The sequence below is a fragment of the Equus caballus genome, chromosome 12, assembly GCF_041296265.1.
Source record: "Equus caballus isolate H_3958 breed thoroughbred chromosome 12, TB-T2T, whole genome shotgun sequence".
Lineage (NCBI taxonomy): Eukaryota > Metazoa > Chordata > Mammalia > Perissodactyla > Equidae > Equus > Equus caballus.
In genome coordinates this window covers 15,273,662-15,298,814 of record NC_091695.1, presented here as the reverse complement: position 1 = coordinate 15,298,814, position 25,153 = coordinate 15,273,662, and the positions used below count along the sequence as shown (strand labels likewise).

General features: G+C 35.5%; 1 protein-coding gene, 1 long non-coding RNA gene and 1 pseudogene across 2 annotated transcripts; 2 read left to right on the top strand and 1 right to left on the bottom strand.

Moving 5' to 3' along the window:
* The first annotated feature begins 5,256 nt into the window (after window positions 1–5,256).
* On the top strand, window positions 5,257–6,196 carry LOC138916945 (olfactory receptor 5D18-like; annotated as a pseudogene).
* Window positions 6,197–6,930: 734 nt separating this feature from the next.
* On the bottom strand, window positions 6,931–23,736 carry LOC138916620 (uncharacterized). The gene is made up of 2 exons (XR_011423900.1): window positions 22,682–23,736; window positions 6,931–9,917 (listed from the first exon to the last, which is right to left on the bottom strand). It is a non-coding gene; the product is annotated as an uncharacterized lncRNA (long non-coding RNA).
* Window positions 12,902–17,686, top strand: OR5L22 (olfactory receptor family 5 subfamily L member 22). The gene is given in 4 exon segments (XM_070229574.1): window positions 12,902–13,022; window positions 16,753–17,157; window positions 17,160–17,217; window positions 17,219–17,686. Coding segments are annotated over 4 exon segments (939 nt in total). The 3' UTR covers window positions 17,574–17,686.
* Window positions 23,737–25,153: the final 1,417 nt, after the last annotated feature.

The window sequence follows — 25,153 nt, the reverse complement described above, 5'->3', positions numbered from 1 at the left end:
ATATTGGGCAAGAACAGTTACATCTATTGCGTAGATGATGACACAGAGATTCAAGAAACTAGCCTAGAATTGACTGAAATGATTAATTTAAGACAGGAACTCAACTCTGTTAACTCTAAATCTAGTGTCCTTTCACTCTAGTACCTTGGAGACTATTAAAGTCATCAAGTGAAAAGTTGGTGGGAAATGTTTAAAGGAAGTAATCAACCTGACACTGCCTGAATCCACAGATCAGACTTAGCAGCACTAAAAGTGGACAACTAGTTAACACGTATGTCACAATTTGATGCAACTGGCAATAGTCACAACCACCTATGAAGAATTCTTGCCTAAAGGAAACTAAAAGAGTGAATCTAAACTAATAAAGCTTCTTGATGTACCAGTTTAAAGGAATTGGTGCAGGAACAAGTCAAATGATGACAAATAAAGCAATAAGAAAAATACAGATGGTCCAATTTTTCCAAAAAATTACCTGAACGCACATACATGTACATGAACACACACTCAAAACTGTTACACACTACACAGAACATAATGCTACAGAATACATGGAACTGTTACATAATAAAAAAATTTTAGTTATAACAACCAAATTTGTTTGCTTCTTGATTCAAACTAACTGTACAAATATATCTTTGAGACAACTGGGGAAATTTAAAGTGAGTTTGGTATTAAATTATATAACAATATGTTATTTTGTTAGATGCAATTTTGGCATGAGTGTTTATTCTAATGCTTATTTTATCGATGGTTACATTTTTTATAAACTCCTGTTAATGACTTAGTACTGTTAGCAAGTGGATGGGAAGTCAGGGACTCACTGTCCCTAAAATGTCTTTACCTTTCAGGACAAAGAACACTACACATAGTCTTGCTTTCCAGGCTGCACACAGGACTTTTGGCCAAAAATGCATTTGGGACAGGAAAGAGAAGCAGTGTAGCAATGTAGTTCTTATAGTTGATTGTCTTGTCGCTTGTAACATTGGTGGAAGTACTTTTTATTTCCTTGAATGTCTTTAAAAGACAAAGTTTTAAAACTACATTGATAAACCTCTTTTGGTTTTATCATCCCAGATTATTTCAGTAGAGCTGAAATTATTTAAGGACAATTTCTTAAAGAAAATGTACCACAAAAGTACTCAACTAGTGCCATCTCATATTTTGTTGTTGTTCTAAAAAGTACCAACACAGTGGCACAAATACAGCTTTAAAGGACCACCAATTGATATACCCAGATAAGCTTCCTTTTTTCTTTCTGCCATAAATAATATCATGCTGAAATATCCAAGTTACATTTGTTGCAAAAGGGGTTTAGAAAACATAGGACACTACTGCAAACTGCAGAATTATTGAGATGCATGAAAAAAGCTGACTGTCGATTTGAAAATCAATTGTATTTGCTATTCCCTTTGTCTCAAATTCAACGCTCTTCCCTCAGTTATTTGCATAATTTGCTTTCTCACTTGGAAATGGTCCACACTCAAATACCACCTCACTATAGTCTTGTCTGACCTCCCTATTTAAAATGAAACCTTCAATTATATATTTTTTTGCATTTATAATTACTGGAAAATCATTGCATATTTATTTTTTATTCCCCATTAAATTAAATTTGTTGAAAAATGGACATTCTTGCTCTTCTTCTCCAATGCCTAAGATAGCACCTAGCTTAGGGTAAACCTCTAATAAATATTTATTGAAAGAATGAATGAATGAGTAATTACATATCCTCATTATGTACTCAACCTTATTTCCCTGGTTTCAGACTAGAGATAGAAAATTCAGCAGAGTGGACACTTGTTTTGGTTTGTCTTATTTTGTTTTATTTTGACCGCCAAGTTTCAATAATCACTTCTAAAACATCCTTATTGTTCTTTGTGAACTATCTCCTGTCTGATCTTAAATTCCTCATAGTTCTGGAAAGTTTGGCTCTATTCCAAGTTCCTTGGAAGGTCATGTTTATTATTCAGTAAGATTCTTGGTACACTTACTTTATGTTAATCAATTGATGTAGGAGTTTAGAATATATAAGTGAACACATTCTCTGCTTTTCTTTTTCTCTGGAATTTTTATTCTAGCAGGGAGAAACAAACAATATATAATAACTGCAATAAATAAAGATTAAAAATATATTTGAAGCTTGTTAAGTACTTTAAACATTAAAGTGGATAGTGGAGTAGCCCCTGCCGTATAATAGTATGTTCACGGAAGTTTCCACTGAAAGGTCCATTTGAACAAAAACTTAAGGGAAAGCATTCCAAGGTAGGGGGAAAAAACTGGCAGAAAAGACCATAAGTAAGGAATATACAATATTTTCTAGAAACAGAAGGCAAGGAACAGAAGGAAAGAGGTCAGACTAGCTGGGGCAAGGGTAATAGAACAGAACAAAGATTTAAAAGGGACTGCATAATTTCCCCAACTTAATATTAAATTTGTAAATATTTCTGATTTAACTCTGAAGGCATCAAGATGACCTAGAAGATCTCCAGTATGGTGAGAGTGGATGATATGGAGGCAGACAGTTATGCTTGCCATATAGTAGTCACTCAGTTAATACTCGATAATGAGGACGTTTATAATTACATAATTTTGGTAGTTGTATGAGGTATGGGACTAATTAGGGGCCTGGGGGAACTGACCTTATAAATTTTCATGTGAAATACCCCTTATGCTGCTCCAGGTTTTCTAGAATGCAAGAATTATGTTAGAGAAAGGTGATTAATTTTAATTGTTTATTTAATGACCTCAAGAGAATGGGGCAATGGGTGGTCTCTAGGGTTCATGTCCCAAAGGTAGTGACTGTAGCTATAAGAACACATGCATCACTCCCAATCTGCAGAGGTCCTCCCTTTGCCTCCAGCAGGTTTCTTTTAAGATTCTAGAGACAGATTGATGCTAATTTCAATGTAGGGTATGTAGAAAACAACATGATGGGGGAACTTATCCTTTAGATCTAGACAGCTCTTGAAAAATATTTAGCCCCTGCAAAAGTTACACATATGAACATGCAAAGAAGAGGATACTTTATTTATTTATTCTCAAGAGCTTTGTGTCAGAGGGCCTGGCTTGGCTGAACTCCTCGCTAACAGCCCATGAAGAACTGGTACTGGAGTGGGGAGGAGCCGAGGTACAGGAGTTGTGGGGAGAGAAGAGCTCTGAGAATTTGAGGGAATGTGCATTATCTTGATTCTACAAATTTTTGGAAAGGGATCCAGGTAGAACAGACAAATATTTAAATAAATTGAAACAAGCAGAGATTGAATAGACCCTCTATTGAAAAACAATTAAAAGTGATCAGCTTTAATTAAGATTATAAAGCAGGATACACATGTCCCTTGTGGGCAAAAAGTTACAAAAAAATTGGGAAAAGAATTACACGGAAGAAGATTTCAGCTGTTATATTTCCTATATAGTTTTCAGGACACAGGAGCCATTATACTAAATATAATATTAGTTTAAAATAAATTTTTAAATGCTTTAGCTAAATTAAATATTGTATTATGAAAAAAGTTTGATAATTAGAACATCTGACTTTGTGATGGATTGTCTTTTGAGGTTGTCGTTAATACTCAAATTTATGAATATAGGGACAGAGGGCTCTTGAGTGTCTCAGTTTTGCATATGATCTGACATTTTTATTGATGAGCCATCTGAAATCCATTTCTTGGGTTGTGGGACCAGAGGTAATCTTACCAGAAATGATAGAGAAAGAGTTTTCCAGAATGGTAAGATCTTAAAAGTGTTGGCAACCATTTACAGAACTATAATTCTTTTGTATTACTATTTTCTCATGAAAAGTCTTTATAATGCAGTACTACCTCCAATTTAGAATCTCTCTCCCTCACAGGTAATATAGGACAGAAGGAATATCCTATATGTCTTGAAGGGAGAGTAGAAAGAGAGAAAGAGAGAGAGAGAGACCTTTGAAAGAGAAGTTTCTAAGTCAGAGTCTTTACTATACTTAGTTATTCCTGGGAGAGAAAATGTCCCTAAATCCCCTTCTCATTTCATCTCGATGTTCCTTTCTAGCATAACTCTGTGGCATGTATGCTGTCATTGGGCTATTTCTCATAGGTTTAGAGTCTCTAGTTTGTCAATTAAAAGTATGACGATTAGGGGTCAGCCCGGTTGCATAGTGGTTAAGTTCATGCACTCCACTTCGGCAGCCCAGGGTTCACAGGTTCGGATCCCCAGAGAAAACCCAGCACAGCTCATCAAGCTATGCTGTGGTAACATGCCACATAAAAATAGAGGAAGACCGGCACAGACATTAGCTCAGTGATAGTCTTCCTCAAGCAAAAAGAGGAAGATTGGCAACAGATCTTAGCCCAGAGCCAATCTTCCTCACATACACAGAAAAGGTATGATAATTCATAAAGGAAATATGTTAGTAGCTAGACAAGAATACGGATCAGGGTCTGGTGTAATAAAATGGATTTGGGGCTGGGAGTCTGGAGATGTAGGATCTGGTCACAGACATGTAGATTGGTACTTACTTGCATTTCGTTGGGAAAGCCAAGATTCTCCAGTTTCCCTTATGTCACCTCCAGAACAAGGAGGTAGACTAGATAACCTTTATCATCTGTTCCAATTTTATTATTCCTCAAGCAATGAGGAAGGATTGACATTTGGGATTCCCCGAGCTGAGGAGCATACTCTTTGAGAAAAATCAATTAAGCTTAACTTTGATAACAGATTTACTGAGTCAGAGTGAAAAGCAAAGATTAAAGTGCTATAAGGAATTAACAATAAAGGCACAAATGTAAAGTAGAGGTTTTCATTCTTAATGTCAAAGTATGAATATATGATGCAAAAATTAATTTGTTTAGAAATTTCTCATTTTTGTTACTGATTATAGTACTGACATAATCAGTCATTGCAGTATGCTAGGCTTATCTTTTATGAACTTACAATTTTCAAGGAGAGCTGAAAGTGTTATGGGAGGATTTGCTTTAAAATAACCATAAGTCTCTTGATTTCATACCTTTTTGTAAATATTAAAAATTATAATTGAGTACAAACACAATGCAATAACTGTATTGTTTTTACATAAGGAAACATTTTAAATGGTCGTTACGTTTTACAATTTTAGACATTTAGTGTATCTTGCATAGAAAATACAAAAAGAAATCCTGAAAGGCATATTTTGCTTCATTTTGCAGTCTTGGGAAGGGCAGTTAACCAAGCTTCTTATATCCTCACTCTCCTTAATATTTTTATTTTCAGGACTGATTCAGATTCTAACAAACAGAAACCATGTTACTGTCAGAGAGAAATAAAACTGGGGCCACGTTCACTCTCTTGGGCTTCTCAGATTTCCCAGAACTGCAAATCCCTCTCTTCTTGATTTTTCTGGCTATCTACACTGTCACTGTTGTAGGGAATATTGGGATGATTGTAATAATCAAAATTAACCCCAAGCTACACACCCCTATGTACTTTTTCTTCAGCCGCCTCTCATTTGTGGATTTCTGCTATTTCCTCCGTCATTACTCCCAAGACCCTGGTGAACCTAGTTGTGGAAGACAGAACCGTTTCATTTATAGGATGTGTAGTACAATTCTTTTTCTCTTGTACCTTTGCGGTAACTGAATTCTTTTTATTAGCTGTGATGGCCTATGACCGCTTTGTGGCCATTTGTAACCCTCTGCTCTACACATTTGCCATGTCCCAGAAACTCTGTGCCGTGCTAGTGGTCGGATCATATGCATGGGGAGTAGCTTGTTCCTTGATATTCACATGTTCTGTTATCAAATTATCATTTCGAGGTTTCAACACAATTAATCATTTCTTCTGTGAATTCTCCTCGTTGCTGTCCCTCTCTTGCTCTGATACTTATGTCAACCAGTTGCTGCTTTTCATTTTTGCCACCTTTAATGCGGTTAGCACACTACTCATCATTCTCATGTCTTATGGATTTATCATTGTTGCTATCCTCAAGATGCATTCAGCCAGTGGGCACTGCAAAGCCTTCTCCACCTGTGCCTCACACCTGACCACCGTTACTATCTTCTGTGGCACCATCCTCTTCCTCTACTGTGTGCCCAACTCCAAAAACTCCAGGCACACAGTCAAAGTGGCCTCTGTGTTTTACACAGTGGTGATCTCCATGTTGAATCCTCTGATCTACAGTTTGAGAAATAAGGATGTCAAGGATATTGTCAGCAAAATAATTCTTCTTAAGCATTCTTATTAACCATATTATTATTATTAAGCATATTCTTATTAAGCATATTATTTTAACAGAGTTTGTCCCTGATATGTAAATAAAGTGTGTCCATAAATGTTGATTTTAAATTAATTAATTTAAAATTATGAAGAGTTAATGTTGTACAATAGAAAAGTCATGGATTTTAGTTAAAAGAGACTAAACTTGGCTCTATCTCTTACTGGAAAATAAAATAGCCATCTCTCTCCTCTTTAATTTTTAATCTATAAAATTGAGATAATGTAAACTAGCTCTTAATCTGATTGTGATGAATAAAAAGACTATATTTAAAAAAAGACGGTATACATATCATATGTAAAACCTTGTGTAATCTCAATAAGCAGTTTTATCCCCTTTCTTATAACATACCTGAAGTACACTAGGCTCTCAATAAACATGTGAATTTCTCTTGTAAAAGTACAAATAGCAGTTAAAGTAAGACTAGTCTTCATCCTTCAAAGAATGTAAAATCTAGTGTTGACAGTAGGGCAGTGAAAAAAGTAGTCACTGAATAAGGTAGAAAATAATAAGTTATCATGGAGAATTTGAGAGAAAGGAAAGTTCAAATCCATTTAGGGACATTAGAGAGATGTCTTCATAAAACAGGTATTGTTTGAATTTGTCCTTGAATAACAGAATGGTCAGAATTTTAGGAGACACATTTCAACAAGGAGTTTTCTTTGGAAGATGGAAGCATGGCAAAGTCAAAATGCAATACTGAGTCAATGATGAACCAAATTTTTTATTGAGTGAATACTTTATGACATGCACATGTGTGTGTATATTATTGTGTATACAGGTTACTTGGCATGAATGGAAAGTTGATAAGACACGGCCTTTATTCTGAATGTGTTTCAAAGGAGCTCAAGTATGGTAGGATGATAAGCTGTGATAGACTCCACCAGAGGCATAGAAATAATAGATTGGCTCTCAAGAAATATTATAGGCAAAAAGTAAGCAGGGTATCAACCCAATCTGTACTTCATACTTTCATTCTGCCTATAAACACATCAAAACCATGATCAATTCCGTGATTCTTTTTCCTGAACATGAGGGTAATTTCTGAATCCTTCTCAATTGAACTCCCGTCTTAAAAAAAAAAGTGTCTGGAGTCACCTCAAGTGTTGGAAACAAATCACCTATATAACTTTATTCAAAATAAAATGAAAAGCAGGCATTCATTACTATTAAGACCTATTTGATCTGGTAAATTAAAAATTCTAGATTTCTTTAACATTAATAACTCACTTATGCTTGAATAAATTATACGTCCTTCTCCTTCTCTTTAATCAATATGTCTAGATAAAATTCCAAACTAATCATCAATATAATGGAAGAAATAAATTTCCAGGTATTTTAGTAAGGAAGAAAATCTAACGTGGGGAACAATTTTATATGGATTCAATAAAGTTATTTGGATTGTTCATGTTATTTTAACCTTATGTTCATTATTGAAATGTTCCATTCATATACATTATATAATAAGGAATCAATTAAATAACCATTCTATATGGAAAAATAAAATAGTGTTTTAGATATTGGATGTCTGATGAGGGAATGCTTTTCTCTTCTATTGACTTCTGTTTCTCTAGCTATTTACAAATTTATCTTTGTTATACATTTAGCAATTATGCAATTTCTAATTTTCTTTGAAATTAAGAAATTATTTATATTAATCTTAAACTGAATCCGTAATGGTTAATGCCTTTTTTTAGAGAAGTTTATTTTACTTCTGTCCTGCTTGCACCAAGGATGAGCACATTTTTTGATAGAATTACCACAAACCGTTTGCCTTTACTTTGAAGAAACCAAGGCCTATGATGCTTAAGTGACCTCGCCAACATTGTAAAAGCAATTGTTGATAGAATTCATGAAATCATTCAAGACTCCAGACATATCAGAAGCACACTTTCCATTAAACACTGGCATACAATATGTTTTCCATTATCATGTTGTGACAGTTCAGATTCTTTATAGTAGATTCTGTTGCTTCTATATACAACATGACTCATATTAGTAGTCTTCACATCTTTTGGTCATACGCTTCTCAATTAGTTTTGAAAAGGTATATATTCGAAGAATTTAATTTTACATATACAATATTTCATCATAAACTTAAATAACAAAAACTGTAATTTCCATTGCATATCCATTTAGAATACATAAATAAATGACATCCAAAACAGTCATGTTTGTGCCTTCCCTTCTCCTGAATTTACATTCAATCCTACTCCTCCCATTGATCACTACAACGTTATTAATCAGATTCATACTTTTTATTTCATAATGCTTTTGGCAAAATCAAAAGTTTTTCTTTCTGTATTAAGTTAACCTTGTAATGATTCAATAATAATTATACCACTAATTAAAATATAATTGCATTGCAAATTTGGATAAAATATAATCAATCAAAATTGAAAAAATATTTTTGGAAATATTTTATTTTGCTGAGGAAGAATAAGCCTGAGCTAACATCTGTGCCAATCTTCCTCTATTTTTTTTGTATGTGGGTTACCTCCACGGTGTGGTTGGGGACTGGAGTACATTTGCGCCCAGGATTTGGGCTGTGAACCTGGGCCGCTGAAGTGGAGTGCGCAGGACTTTAACCACTCAGCCATGGGGCTGAGCCCTGGAAATATTCTTTGTGTGAGAAATATTATGAATATATGTTTGGATTATTTATTTCAATTAATTAATGTATCCTTGGAAAGATATCACAATGTTAGAAAGCAAGAGGGTTCAGCATCATTTCTATTTCCACTTTTTAATAGATGAAAATATGGAGACTGCTTGGTCATATTAAATGGAAATGGGACTAGAAACTGTCAGAGATTGTGCTAAAATAGGAATATCACTCAACTCTTTCAACTCCATCCAAGTTACGTGCCAATTTCTCACAATAATCTTTAGTTGTTTATTTTAATTAATATGTTTTGGAGTGGTTTGTTCTGCAATCATTAGAAACACTCACTTTCTTAATTTCTGAAAAGGTTACCAAAAGACCTTCCACATCTTATCATATAACAATTAAGTATATCTGTTATTCCACTTGGAGGCACCATGATTAAAACAATGGAATTAGGGGCAAGCCCAGTGGTGCAGCAGTTAAGTTCCCACGTTCTGCTTTGCCAGCCATGGGTTCGACAGTTCGGATCCCGGGTGTGGACATGGCACCACTTGGCAAGCCACGCTGTGGTAGGCGTCCCACATATAAAGTAAAGGAAGATGGGCGGGGATGTTGGTTCAGGGCCGGTCTTCCTCAGCAAATAGAGGAGGATTGGCAGCAGTTAGCTCAGGATTAATCTTCCCCAAAAAAGATGGAATTAAAAAGTTTAGAAAATTTAACATACTGCTGATTGCATTGAACCTTGCCAATACAATATTTTACTAAAACAGCACTATCGTATGTGTTTTCAATACATTTCATCAAAACTCAGAGCTTCATATTGATGTTATTCAATTTAGGGATAATGACCATGAAATCAAATTCAATAAAATATTTATTTTTAAATTAGTTTTTAAAAAAACCTGCCATGTTTTTAAATCTAAGACAAATAGGTAAGCAAAGCAGCTCTCCTGTGAGTGGTTGGCCCAGATGACATGAAACTTCACTGACAATGGTACTCTTTACAGATAGTTTTTTAGTTTTTCTGTCATGAGACTCTCTCCTGCAGGAAGATAGGTTTTGTGACAGTAGTTTCAGGATGCACTAAGAACAAAAAGAAGAGATGTTAAAAAATATTGTCATCAATCTACTAAATATCTGATTTCAAAACATCACTGTGTTGGCTAAAACACATGCCTAATGCCATCATTTTCTGTGGAAAGAAATATGTACTATATGCCAGAATTATGACAAGAAGTCATACCATGGGATTGAAGTGTCTTGATTAAAGAAATCTTCAAGATTCATGAAAAACAGTATTTCAAATTGTTCTTAGGTTTTAGAAGTTTGCTTTTGTTTTCCTCATTGGGGTAATTCACATAGTAAACGAGAACGAATAAGAGGAATCATCACTTTTGAAAAATGAGAGAAATAGAAACATGAGAGTGCTAGGTGGAAAGAAGACCCAGAAACATTCTTCAAATTCAGAAAATTAACATATGGATCAATTTTAGGAAAACATATATAGGTTGCTGAGAATTTGGAAACTGATTACCTGTAACTAAATACCTCCATGGAATTCTTGAAATGTTTGGTATATCAAAGAGCACAAATCACAGACAGTGATTTGAATACTGTTGGTTTAGGGAGACAATACATGGTCAGAAAAGGGGCAGACCTGGGAGAGATCCCTGAGGCAATCCCTTTTCATAGTCTCTGGCATTGAGTAAGGACTATGCCATCCCAGCATCATTCAGTAGTCCTGCTCTTCTTCACAGGGTCATATGTGTGTCACAACCCAAGAAGCAGCATGTAGTCTGATTCTGTCAGTGATCCTGTGTGTGACTTTTAGGAAGTTGGACCTGACTGTGCTTCAGTCACCTCATTCATAAAGTTATATAATTGTATCAATCTCACATATTTTTATAAAGATGAAATGTGTTTAATAGTTGTATTCATAACAGTAGCTAGCATATCAGAAATGGCCAATAAATGTGAGGAATTATTATTATTTTCAGTTACAAAGTTCATTATCCCCACCTCTTTCAGATATTTGGTAGAACTCTGGTGTGGCTTCAGACCTTATGCCCTCCAGGAAGGAGCTTTTGAGCATAAGACAGGCAAAGTTTATAAGACCTATTTATATATTTCACAGTGGTGATAGGGGGGCAGGGGTGGACTGTCATGTGCATCATAGTGTTGAGCAGCATCCCTAGTCTCTACCCACTAGATGTCAGTAGCACTCCTCCGTATTGTGACAATGAAAAATGACTCCAGGCATTGCCAAATGTCTCATGAGGATCAAAACAACTCCTGGTTAAGAACCACTGCTCTATAAGTAATCAACAGCCTGATTTTTCATCCTTAGACTTGAAAACAGGAAAAGGTTTGAATTCAGAATAAGGCAACTCAGTTTTACTGGCTGTTGAAGAGAGAAACCATACCATCAGAATAATTATTTGTTTTCAAACTGAGATTTCTTAATTTCTTTTCTTTTGGTGAGGATGATTAGCCCTGAGCTAACATCTTTTACCAATCTTCCTCTTTTTGCTTGAGGAAGATTGTCCTTGAGCTAACATCTGTGCCAATATTCCTCTATTTTGTATGTGGGACACAACCGCAGCATGGCTTGATAAGCAGTGCCTAGGTCCCTATCCAGGATCTGAACCTGAGAATCCCAGGCTGCTGAAACAAAGCACATGAACTAAATTACTACGCCACTGGGCTGACCCCCAAACTGGCATTTCTTTATGCACATATCCTTCACCTCTTTGAAATAATTTGAAGAATGAGGAAAATACCTGGCTCTGTTGAGTTCTAGTCCAGATTCTCTTTCCTCCAGGAATAACTAACTAGTGCATCTACAGTCACGTATATGTCTACCAAGGGTCAGAGAATAAGTGAGAGTGGTCTCACCCTCTATTGGCATTTTCTATTTGTCAAAGGCCTTGAATGTATCCTTCTCTTATTAAAAAATAACAACCTCCCTCTCCACTCTACTCCATAAACCTTATGTTTTGTGAGAATTCAGGCATGTTTCTACATTGCTTTTAAAAAAAATTGCAACAAAATATTTATGTTTCATAGATGTTGTCAGGATTAAATATACAATGCAACTTATATAAACATATAATATTCTGTCTGTGCAATCTGGCTTACTGTTTTTTAACTTGCCATTTTATCATAGCTATTTTTCAGGTCACTAAAAGTTCTTCAAAAATATAATTTTAATAGCTGCATAGTTTTCCATAATATATAAGTACCATAACTTTAGCCATTTCCCTCTTGTTTGACACTTTATTTCTGTTTTATTTACATAAATAATGCTGCAATGCAGCAGCAAGCATTTGTGTTAATACTTTCATATTCACATCTTTTATTTGTTCTACAAATAGTTTTAAAGCAGTGAATTCATTTGTCAAGTAGCTCTTTATAGGACTTCAGAATCATAGTTATAGGAGGTTCGAATCCAAGTACCAATTCCACGAACAATGGTCAGCATAGAATTGCATAATTAACAAAACCACTATGTTAACTTCATAGAGAAAATGCTAATCTAGAGTATAAAAGCTACTTTCCCTTTTTAAAACACATTGGAACAAATTAACACTTGTGGGTTAACAATTTTAAATAAACATATTTCTCCTCATTTCAGTGGAAAACAGAAAAGGGTACTATGTATTATAAAAAATTATTTCTTGGGATCCCAGTATCTCCAGTATTGATTAAAGAGAAAAAGAGATTTGAACTTTGTAAAATAATATGGCTAATTAAAGAATATGTGCCGTCCTTCTAACGATTCACTTTCAAGCTCTAAATTGTATAGGACTACTTTAAGGAATCATATAAACTCTTACGGATGTGAATGCTTTTGTGTGATCTGTGAGTGTGAGCTCTATGCCTTTGTAGGCCACAATGTCTGGACTTTCCCTAAACTTCCCAAAAGCAATGTCCTATTTCATTGCTGAAAAACATTAACTATCCTTCTTATTCTCGTGTCTTTTTAGGAGATAGTCAGAACTGAATTTGGGATCATATAATGGAGGATAACTTCTAATAGTTTTCTCCAATCCCAGTAAAGTGGGGACATGGGCAAGAAGAACGGCACCACTGCGCCAGAGTTCATTCTCCTTGGATTAGCAGATAACCCTGAATTGAGGGTCTTCCTCTTCCTACTGCTTCTTCTCATCTATGGAGTCATGGTTTTGAGTAACCTGGGCATGATTGCACTGAGTCAAGAAACTCTCAACTGAACTATTGCTTTACATTGTGGCCTCTTTCAATGAAATCATCGCCATCATGATCATCTTCACTTCCTACTTTTTATTCTCATCATCATCCTAAGGAAGTGCTCTGCAGAGGGAAGATGAAAAGCCTTTTCCATCTGTGTCTCCCATCTCACAGTCATCATTGTCTTCCATGGAACAATCCTTTTCCCTTTTTTCCAGCCCAGTTCTGGCAACAGTGTGGATACTGACAATGTGGCTGCAGTGTCTACACTGTAGTGATTCCCATGCTGAATCCTCTGATCTATAGCTTGAGAAACAAAGATATGAACGAAGCTCTCAGAAAAGCAGTGGGCTCCAAAATATTTTCCTAGACAATATCTTCTTATCAGGACTCAGAGTCCCAAAGGGGAGGCTGGTGGAGGGGTAAATAAGTGGGCTTCAGTGTTCGAGTGGAGATAACAGTCAAGAGGTAGGTAGTTGTGAATGTCTTTTTCAATCACTTATCTTTGTGTCTCCTCCATTTACAAAGGTAGGATTGAGCATATTTCAAAGTTTGAAGCCTACTTCTTTGCCTTTATTTCATCTAAAATGACCTAAATTACTATGGTTAATGGACTGCTAAGACATACACATTTAGTTTGCTGTAAACGTTTATAAGCTTAATGAAGAACTCAGGAGAATCACATTTTATTTCAGTATCCATTATGGAAAATATGATTCAATTCAAAACTGACTTCCTGTTATTTTACAATGAACATAACGTTTGTCCATTTATGAGCAGAATTAGATTACTATATATGTATATATCCTGTTTGCTGTTTATTTCTTGTTTCCATCATTATTTTTTGTTGCTTTCATTGAAATGTCCAGTGTTTTTGGAACTTCAGATACTATCATATCTGAAAAATGGACTCAGTAATAATTATTTCCCTGAAATCTTAGAAAAATTAAATTACATGTAATGTACTAAGAGCTTAGAATAATTCTCAGCATGTAATTAGTTCTCTGTTTCTCTGTGTCTGTCAGCATCTCTGCATCACTCTTTCTGTCTCTCTTGCGTAATATATTTTATTATAAGTAGCACATTTATACCTATTTGCAATCATTTAATAACCATTGTCTTTTAGTATTGAGAAACTGTTGGTGAAATTAGAACAATTTCCTCTGTAACAAACATTGATATGCATGAAATACAGAATAAACAAAATGATACTGTATGTGTCTCTCTCTCCTTCTCTTTCTACCATTTTCCACACTGATTTTTGTCAAGGAATATAGAATTTATGACTGTAGAGGAGCTGCCTAATTGTCACCCTAATTCTGAGAGTTGAATTAATACGCCTCTGAGCTGGTTATGGGGAATCAGGCCACGTGGACCATCTCTGCTCAGTAGAGGAGGTGAATTCTTTGGGATTTGTTTTGGGTTTACCATCAATTAGTTTCTTATTGTCAGCCTGGAATATTAAGAAGAAAATTTTCCAAGTTGACTTTTCTGTTTTAACTTTGAAGTAGGCAAATGACAAATAACTCAGTTTTTTTTTTTTTATTTTTTGGGAGGTAATGAAAAAACCATGACTTCAGGAAAGTGATGTTTCCACTTTAAAATTAGCTCAAGATGTGGAGAAAATATCAGACTATGTTTTCAGTCCGAAATCTCTTCTCTCAGTTTCATCATACATGTGTATTTGAAGGCATGGGTATGAAGGAGAGAAGAGAATAAAATTCCTCAACTTCCGTTTGCTTTTTCTTTCTTTTTTTGTTAATGTAAGCCAGCTACTTGACTTTTCTTTTCTTTTTTTCTTTTTAAAGATTGGCACGTGAGCTAAGAACTGTTGCCAATCTGTTTTTTTTTTTTTTCCCCTTCTTCTTCTCCCCAAAGTCCCCAGTACATAGATGCATATTTTAGTTGTAGATCCTTCTGGTTGTGCTATGTGGGACAGCACCTCAACATGGCCTAATGAGTAGAGCTGGGCTGGCCCCTTTCCTTTTCTTTAGACAGACGTAAATGGTAGATTCCACCTATGTGGAATGTACAGCATAACTACTTCCCCAACCAGCAATGTGAGAGAACTTGGGAAAGTTTTCACTTCCTTCCTTTTTAATGTGGATACAGGATTTATCTTTCTAGGATTGTAGCCAAATAAAAGTGATAATACATAATATATCCATCATATGTATTCATACCTCTCCATATGCATCTTCATTTACATCCACATGTATATACCAAGGGTACTATTCAATATCCTTTAAAAAAAATTAGCCATCTCAAATATGTAATTTCAGATAGCATAATAATTTGCTACTCTAGATATAATCCACTATGTTTTAAAAATTGCTCTAATTTAACAATTTTTCCCATTGTTAATATTACAAACAATGCTGAAATGTAGCTTTGGATACAGTTTTTCACAATTTTATCAATGTAATTAAATATTTATTGTAATCGCTTACCAAGAAGAAAATCTCAGGGCCAGCCCCATGGCACAGTGTTTAAGCTCACTCACTCCATTTCAGTGGCCCAGGGTTTCGCTGATTCTGATGCTGGGCATGGATGTGGCACAGCTCATCAAGCCATGCTGATGTGGCGTCCCACAGAGCACAACCAGAGCGACTTACAACTATAATATACAACTATGTGCTGAGGGGCTGTGGGGAGAAGAAGAAGGAGGAGGAGGAGGAGGAGGAGGAGGAGAAGAAGAAGAAAGAGAAGAAGAAGAAGAGGAGGAAGAAGGGGGGGAGAAAGATATTGGCAACAGATGTTACCTCAGGTGCCAATCTTTAAAAAAATAAAAAATAATAAAAAAACTTAAACTTAAATTCTGATTTAAAAAAAAGAAGAAAACCTCTCATAAAAAATATCATATAGCTTTTACTGTCGTCAGGGTTAAGATTTTGGACATACGTTGCCTAATGGCTTTCCAGAAAAGTGTATACAACAGTTACATCTTTCTGAGTCATTATTGACATAGATTATTATCATTATAATTAACTACATTACTTTGCTAATTTGATAAGTAAAAATGATGATGGCTTTTAGAATATATTTTAATTCTCTATTTTTCATTCTGCATAATTCTAGAGTTAAAGAATCATTGTGAGCCACTAAGCTCAAAAAAATTGGTCTCAGTCCCTGCATGGAAATTGTACAGGACCTCCTCACCCCCTGCAAAATTTATGCTACTGATAAACTAATCTAAAAAGATAGTGTACACTGTATAGGATCACAATAGCTGTCACCCTACATGGACAGAAATTGCTACATTTTTCAAAGAACAGTAGTTTATCTCCATGAGGCTGTAAAATCATTGAACCTGTTTCAGATTCCAACAAAACACCTAATTTAATTCATCAACCCAATTTATCATAGCAGATAACAGTTGGGAATCATATAGGTTTCTGCTGATACTTAAATTTATTTTGATCAGTGAGATCCACTGAGACATTGAAAATTTTGAATTATTTGACAACTGTATCTTAAATCACTGTCAATGTTATATTTTTCCAAAGTTAATATAAATGTGTTGTTTTCTCTCTTGTTCTCTTTTTAGAAGAAACGCAAAACATCGTTTGGTTTCCCATCCTGACATATGGTGGAAATGAGGGAGGGGAACGGTACCACTGTGACAGAGTTCATTCTTCCTGGAGTATCACATGACCCTGAGCTGAGAGTCTTTCTCTCCCTCTGTTCCTTCTCGTATATGGAGTCACAGTTTGGGCCAACCTGGGCATGATTGCACTGAATCAGGTCAGCTCTGGACTTCACACTTACATGTACTTTTTTCTCACCCACTTGTCCTTTGTGGATTTTTGCAATTCCGTGATCATCGTGCCAAAGATGCTGTCCAATATCTTAAACAAGGAAAAATCAGTTTCCTTCCTGGGATGCATGGTGCAATTCTATTTGCTTTGCATGTGTGCAGTCACTGAGGTCTTCCTGCTGACTGTGATGGCTTGTGACTGCTTTTTGCCCATCTGTAGTTCACTGCTGTACATGCTCTCCATGTCCCAGAAATTTTGTATGGTCCTGGTCTCTAGCTTCTACATCTGTGGAACTGTGTGTTCTTTGGTTTACTTGTGTTTAGCTCTTGAAATCCCATCCTGTAGGTCAAATGTAGTCACCACTTCTTTTGTGATTTACCCCCTCTCTTTACTCTTGCTTGCTATGTCATGTCCATTATTAATTGGGGCCACTTTCAGTGAAATTGTCACCATGGTGATCATCCTCACTTCCTACTGGTTTATTCTCATCGCCATCCTGAGTATACGCTCTGCAGAGGGAAGGTGCGAAGCCTTTTCTACCTGTGCCTCCCACCACACAGTGATTGCTGTCTTGCAGGGAATCATACTTTTCACTTATTGCAGGCCCAGTTTTTCCAACAGTGTGGATACTGGCAAAGCAGGCATGGTGTTTTACACTGCAGTGATTCCCAGGCTGAATCCCTTGATCTATGGCCTGAAAGACAAGGATGTGAAAGAAGCTTTCAAGAAAGTGTTGGGATCCAAACTGCCTTTTGAAAAGCTATTCTCTTAGCTAGACTCAGGGTTTCATTAGAGATCTTTAGTGAGGGGCTTGTTTTGGGTGGCTGTGAATGAAAAGTAAAATAAGGAAGTATTATTTGAGCTAAAGGACAACGCATGCTTTTTTGTTTTCCAGTTGCCTATCTTATTTAGACAAATCTTATCCCTTTTATTGGAGAGTTCAAGTGCATCTGCTACCTTTGCTGCTCTTCTCCAATCTTTAATTGCCTTGAATGGGTTTTTAGAGTGATATCGTTAGACTCAATTTCCTGGTCTGAGATAACATCAATAGATTTCTAACAAAGTGCACATAAAAATATATGTCTTCTCATCATCCTTAAAGTGTGCAACCATTCTTATTAAATTGACTTCAATTTTTTTATGTGGTATGAGCATACTTTTCTCTCATATTCTGTTTTTTTCATGAAAATTTGAACTAAATTTCCTATTTGCATTTCTGAGTATTGTTTTTTAGTTTTTTTGTTATTCTCTTTCTTATTAATTTTTTGATTGCAAGGTAATAATTTTAGGACTTTTAAAATCTTCTCTTCCACAAAATAGTGATAATAATACTCTACTTTTCTAACATTTTCATGAACATTAAATACTCTATCTTAAGTTCTTTGCACTACATATGGTATATTATAACTGATCAATAAGTTACCTGCTGTTGTTGCTATTGTTTTTACTTTTACCTCTTGTTTTCTATTTTGCCTTGTCTTGGTTAAATAAGCGGATCATATATTTGATGCTGTGCCTTTTTAAGCTTTTGTGCTCTTGTTAACATCTTTTTCCTCTGCCTGGTATTATTCAAAGCATTCACTATATTTTCTAAATCTATTATATTCTAAATCTATTATAAATTAGATTCCCATAGATTCTGAAAAATAATTAGTACACATCCTGTGGCTTAAAACAATAGACCTTTATTCTCTTACAATTCTGGAGATCAGAAATTTGAAATCCGCATAACTGGGCCAAATTCAAGGTGTCAGCAGGACCATACTCCCTCAAGAGGTTGTAGGGGACAATCTTTTCCTTATCTCTTCCAGCTTCTGGTGGCTGCAGGTATTCCTTGTCTTGTGGTTATATCACTTCTGTCTTCAAGGCTAGCATCTTCAAACCTCTCTCCTCTCCATCTTTTCTACATTTTCGTGTGTGTGTGTGTGTTTGTGTGTGTTTAAAATAATCTTCTCTCTCTCTTATAAGGACACTTAATGTGACATTTAGAGTACACCTTGATCATCCAGGATAATCTGCTCATCTGAAAATCATTAACCTACTCACAACTTCAAGCGATACTTTTCCAAATAAGATGACATTTATAGGTTCCATGGATTAGAGCCTGATACACATAAGGTCCATTTTCAAGCATGACACACCCATCTTTTAAAAGCCAAATCATAATTTAGCTTTCCCATCTTTTACAATGTTGACACTTCATTTTTTTCTTGCTTTCTTAAGATTTAATTTCATATTTGTTATTTTCTATTTTTTTTGTTTAAAGATTTTATTTTTATTTTTTCTCCCCAAAGCCCCCAGTACATAGTTGTATATTCTTAGTTGCGGGTCCTTCCAGTTGTGACATGTGGGACGCCACCTCAGCGTGGCTCTATGAACAGTGCCATGTTCGTGCCCAGGATTTGAACCGATGAAACACTGGGCCACCTGCAGCGGAGCGCACAAACTTAACTGCTCGGCCACGGGGCTGGCCCCTATTTTCTATATTTTTGCTAGATTCACTAATGCAACTTAGGTCCTTGTTGCTTTAATGAAGTAGGAAGAACTCTGGACTCGAGATTACACACCTCACCCCAGGTTCATATCCAGATGAGTTATTTTGAGGAAGACACAAACTTGCTTAATCTCAAGTTTCTGAAATATAAACTGGGGATAAGCTGCTAGCCTTAGAGAGTTATCATTGGACTTAAACATAATGACAAAACTTCAAGGACCAGTCCCATAAAAAGTACCATTATTAATGTTTTTTAAAAAGGAATCTTGGAGGGTAAGGATAATTTGGAAATATTCCAGTATCCCTTGGTGAAGACAGCTACTCATTATTTCTTTAAATAGATAAATAAGCAATGACTAAATGAATGGAATTATATTGTGCTTATGATGAAACTATGGCTCTATATTGGTTTTCCAATGTTTAAGTGGGGTGAGATTTACCATACCACCCATGATACTTTGTATTTTAGGGTGAAGTTAAGAGAAACGTCTTTCACCTTTGGTCCTTCAACTAGAACAGGATTTCTCAACCTTAGCACTGTGGACATTTTGAGCCAGACAATTTAGTGCTGTGGATGTCTTTCCTGTGTACTATAGGATGTTTAGTAGCATTCCTGACCTTTACCCATTAGATATCAGGACCACCCCTCCCCACATCTGTGAGAAGCAAAAACGTCTCCAGACACTGTCAAAACTCTTATAGAAAGCAAACTCACCTGAGTGTGGAGTCACTGGACTAGAAAGCTTCAATATACTGGAGCTCTAGTCTCCTCAGAGGAGCCTTCAGTATTAAATTTTCCTGTGTTTAAGAAGCATTTTCAGCTATCCAGGTGCTCACATTTTAGTCAGTTATCAGTTTGATCTCTCTCTAGAATCTACAATGTCACTTTCAGAGACCTTGGATCTGAGGTCTTCAGCAACGCAAAATTCCCCCCACTTTAGCATGGATAACTAGGAGTACCCATGTCCTGCTGAGAGATAGACACACTTTTCATATCTAAAGACTGATTGTTTTGTTTTATTAGCACAAAGTGTGGATGCTTTCCATTCAGCTTCACAAAAAACTTGACATAGCAGATCTGTCTTTCCCTCCAAATGTCGCTTCATAGGTAACACCTCTAGTTGTCTGGGAGGAATCAAGGTGCACTGGGTGCTCCTCAAAACATGTCTGAAATCAGCCACATAAAGGTTTCTTTGTGTTTCTTTAAGTGGTTTTGTTTTACGCATGTAATCTGGTCACTCCCTTACTTTTAAAATATAGGGGTTGATATGTTTATCTCATTCTCTTACTATTAGCATCTCAATTTTCGGGTGAGGACCATGCCTTTCCTATGCTTGATGGGTCTCTTTCTTTGCACTTAATGGGATTTGGGGAAGTGTTCATGGCCAGTCATCAAAAGACCCACTGATTGTTTTCTGGGTGGACAGTAGTGAGCTAGTGACTTAACTAGGGGATTTTGCTGGAATTATTGGAAAAGGAGTTTCTTTCTGCTGAGATTTATCCTATGGACAGATGGAATCTCAAAACTCCTCCTATCTCTCTTTGCCAAGATAAATATATGTAAATATAAACACACACTCATATATATACATAACTGGAAATGCATATTTTTGTATAATATGTTTATATTTCCAGTATTACCTTTCTTCATTAGTCAACACATTCTCTATAAATCTCATTTCTGAGTCTCCAATCATACCAGGGACTTTCCAGTCTCCACGTAATTGCTTATTTTTTTTCCTCTACCATCTTTCATTTACTGTTCTATACTTGATAAAATTCCTAATGTCGAGTTCAACTTATCTTCCTTTTCTCTGTTTTGTACTTAGAACACTGCCTAGCACAACATATTTACAGAGTAAATGCCTTTATTGAATGAAGATTCTCTGATCCATTTATGAACAGAATTCCATTTGAACATAAATGTACACGTAACACATACCAGAGTCATTAACTTCACTCATAATTGGTTTTCCATTTACATGTTGACTTTCAAGATCTTCTAATTCTCAATACCTAGATAAATACATTTTTTCTTCTTTCCAGTTTATTCCACCATTCTATCACATAGAATATCCTGATAGTTTGATAAATTGCTTTGAGTTGGTTAAATCTAACTAGATAGCAAATATCATAATCCAATTTTATATACAATAATCTAGTATGTTGAAAGCCCAAATGTATTTTTCTTTGAGACATCCTGAGGAGGTAGAAAAACACATTATGTCATTTCATTTTTTGTTTAACTAACTCCTCAGTAGAACTGTTTAATTGCTCACATACATTTTCCCCCTGGGATTTGGACGTTAGTGTGTGTGTTCCTGGGATCTGATGTGAGATTGGAGAGCTAATCTCAAAAGACTCAAAGCAAAATATAAAAGATCTTGCATTATTCTAAGGAATGATGGCCTTTCTAAGGGAGGCACAAATTTATTCTATGAACACAAAAGGGCTGCCGAAATGGATTATAGAAAAGGTAGCAATGGGTCAATTTTTTAATCTTTAACTGTCAAAATAGATTTTTCCAGTGAACAATGAACTGATGCTGAGAACAGTGTAGTAAGAAGGTGAATGAAAGAAAGTGATCTGGTAAGTGTTCTTAACATAATCCTAGTATATTAGAGCTGGATAGGATTTTAAGTGTTCATCGTCTTATAGTCAATTATTTTACACATAAGAAACTGATGTTTTGAGAATAAACATGCCTAGAATGACACTTTTTGTCCTCAAGGTATTTTCAACAAAAACAAGAGCAACAAGATGGGCCTGGGCCCGTGGCACAGTGGTTAAGTGCGCATGTTTCACTTTGGCAGCCCAGGGTTAGCCAGTTCGGATCCCGGGTGCGGACATGGCACCGCTTGGCAAGCCATGCTGTTGTAGGCATCCCACATATAAACTAGAGGAAGATGGGCATGGATGTTAGCTCAGGGCCAGTCTTCCTCAGCAAAAAGAGGAGGATTGGCAGCAGATGTTAGCTCAGGGCTAATCTTCCTCAAAAAACAAAAACAAAAACAAGAGCAACAACAAAAAAAAGCACATTTAACACATGATCTTCTTAAGACAATCCTCAGTATTATTGGATTCTGATTTGGAATCTAAACACAAACACAATTCTCATTATCTACTATTTCTTTTTAAAAGTTGGGTAGGTTTAAATATAAATTAAAGCTGACCCAATTTGTATATCATAATATTTATTTTATCTTATGGCAATGCATTGGAGTGAACAGTTATCAACACAAATAGAAAGACTAGGGTGCGACTAGGGGGTTGGCTTTAAAGGAATAGAAAACAAGTTTCAAAAGCAGTGACTAGGGCTCAATATAGAGAACTTACTGCAGGAATATGTTAATTTTCTGAACTCTTTCAGAAATTTTCATTCTCACCTGAAAATTGCATAGAAGAACAGATTCTTCGGCTCCTCTTTGGACTCCACTTAATTTTTTGTTTCTTCTATTCTTTTCCCCTTCCATTGTTCCATTTGGCTTTCATATTTCATTTTTGAATCCTGAAAGTTTCTTTCAGTCTTGAAGTGTGTAACATCCTTGAAAGATTCTTACAGGTAAATATTCTTCATATAATTTGATTTCTTTATTGCCTTTAATTCTGTGATTGGAAATAAGGGGTTTAGCAGAAAACAGCTTGCACAAAGAAGTGATTGTTCCCTAGGACTCAGATCCCAAGCTTATTTAAGCATAGTCCCTAAGATAAGATTTTCTTTGATGCTTACTTTTTAATAGTTATTCTTCATAATTATCAAAAGAGATGATGGCACAGTAATCACTGGATATAATTTTATCTTTCCCTCACCTTCACAGCAGTGGCCATTGCTCCACTCCCAGATCAACTGACAATCTTATGTCTCATATTTGTAGACATGTATAGATGAACGGTCACTCAATGACAATTGATAGTTTCGAAGGAGGAAGCCACATATATTTCAGCAAAAGAGAACTCCAAAAGAGTTGGAGTAGCTCAATGATGCTTTCTTTTTTTAATTAACCCTTTTTTAGAGCAAAAAGAGAAACTTGGTTGATAATAAAATAATAAATACTAATGTCTACGGAAGCTCAAACTTTTCTCAATGGTTGAATAATAATACTTAATATTTATTGAATGTTTGCTATGTGAAGAGCACTCTTCAAAATATTTTATGTGTAATTGCTCATTTAATCCTCATAGTTACCTGCAGGCAATGTTCCTATAAAATGTAATTGACATATCAGAAAATGAAACCATAGAACTACTGAAATTTTGCTACAGTGCTACAAATATTAAGTGATAGATCCAAATTTAAACTCAGGCAGTCTGACTCTAGGGTCCATGCTTTTAATCATCACAACATACTGTCTCTATTACTGTGTCGAAAGAAGTAAACCTGCCTGTTCTAACTCATGCACTAAATGAAAATTGAAGTTAGTTTTAAACTGATATCCTTATATCAAATCTGGCACGTTGAGATTTTGGAAAATAATATTTACTCCAATCTTCTTCCTAAGTTTCACCATCTCTGACACATTTCCATCTCTTAGAAGGAATTGTTTATTGAAGAGTGCTCTAGCCCAGTGATGCAGAATTTCCAATCTCTGGCCCTCGCTCTTTGATTGCCGAGCTATGCAACCCTGGACTGGCTAAATGGCCTGAAATAATCAAGTTCTTTTCAATATAATTGAGAGATAGTGAATTATTAACATATTTGAAAAGGCTATGAGAATTAAATTAGATATGAAAGTCCATTGAAAATTACAAGATGAAAATATGTTAATGCCAGATATTCACATTTACCCAGAATTCAATTAATTTACCTAGAAACAGAAGAAAGGTAGAAAATAAACTTTGAGTAATAATGCAGAATCCACAATTTCTATGGTATTTATATTTCATTCTCTGTGTCTCTAAATGTATGCAAAGTTTTAGTAAAGACATTTCGTTTTATTGAAAACCTGGAACAAATTGAGGACAGAGCAGGAGGGTAAGACTCTTGTAATGTTGTTAGATCAGGTTCTGAGATGGAGGATATGGATAGAAAATGGAAATACATGTCAAATCTGAAGGTATTTAAAAGTTGAGCTTGTACAGGACATGGAATCATTTAAGAGTTTAAGCAAGAAGGAAACATAATACAAAATCTATTTTATATATATAACTCTTGCAGTGGTTTATGGATAGATTTTTTAGCATGTTTGAAAGTAGAGTGAGGATTGACTGGAGGGAAGGAGGCCAATTCAACTGAGGAAAAAGAGGGATGAAATTAAGTAACGGAATGGCAGTGACAAAAAAAAGTAAACCTTGGAGATCAGCCACATTTCCATATAGAATAAAATAGGTGACTGCATTGACTCACAACTGTTATATTGCCAACATCAGAACAGTGAAATAGCAAGATGGCGATGATATTGAGGCTGTAAGAAAAAAGTCATTTAACAATTATAATTTGACGAGTAAGGTACTACATTATCCTATCATAGATGGTGAAAGTGAAACTCAGTGATTAATTAGCCTGCCCAAGGTTTCACAACTACTGAGTGACAGAGTTATGATTCAGTCACTTACATAACTAAATCACAATTGTTCTTCTTTCTGTTTTATTAGTGGATTTCAAAAAACTCTAAGGACTTCCTTTGTTCCTCAGAGGCAAAGCCACATTTCAAGATAAGAAATTCAGAACTTCTGCTCCTCTGTCTATACAAGGCTTCACTTGGAAGAGCAATGGTTTTATTTGTTTTGGAAATAAACAAAAACAACACAAATGGGAAAAAAAGGCCATTTATGAAGACTTTGCTCTTTAGTAGTATGGTTGACCACCATCACTTGACATTGGTGGAAGATGAGAGAGTTGAAGAAAGTAAGAGTGAAAC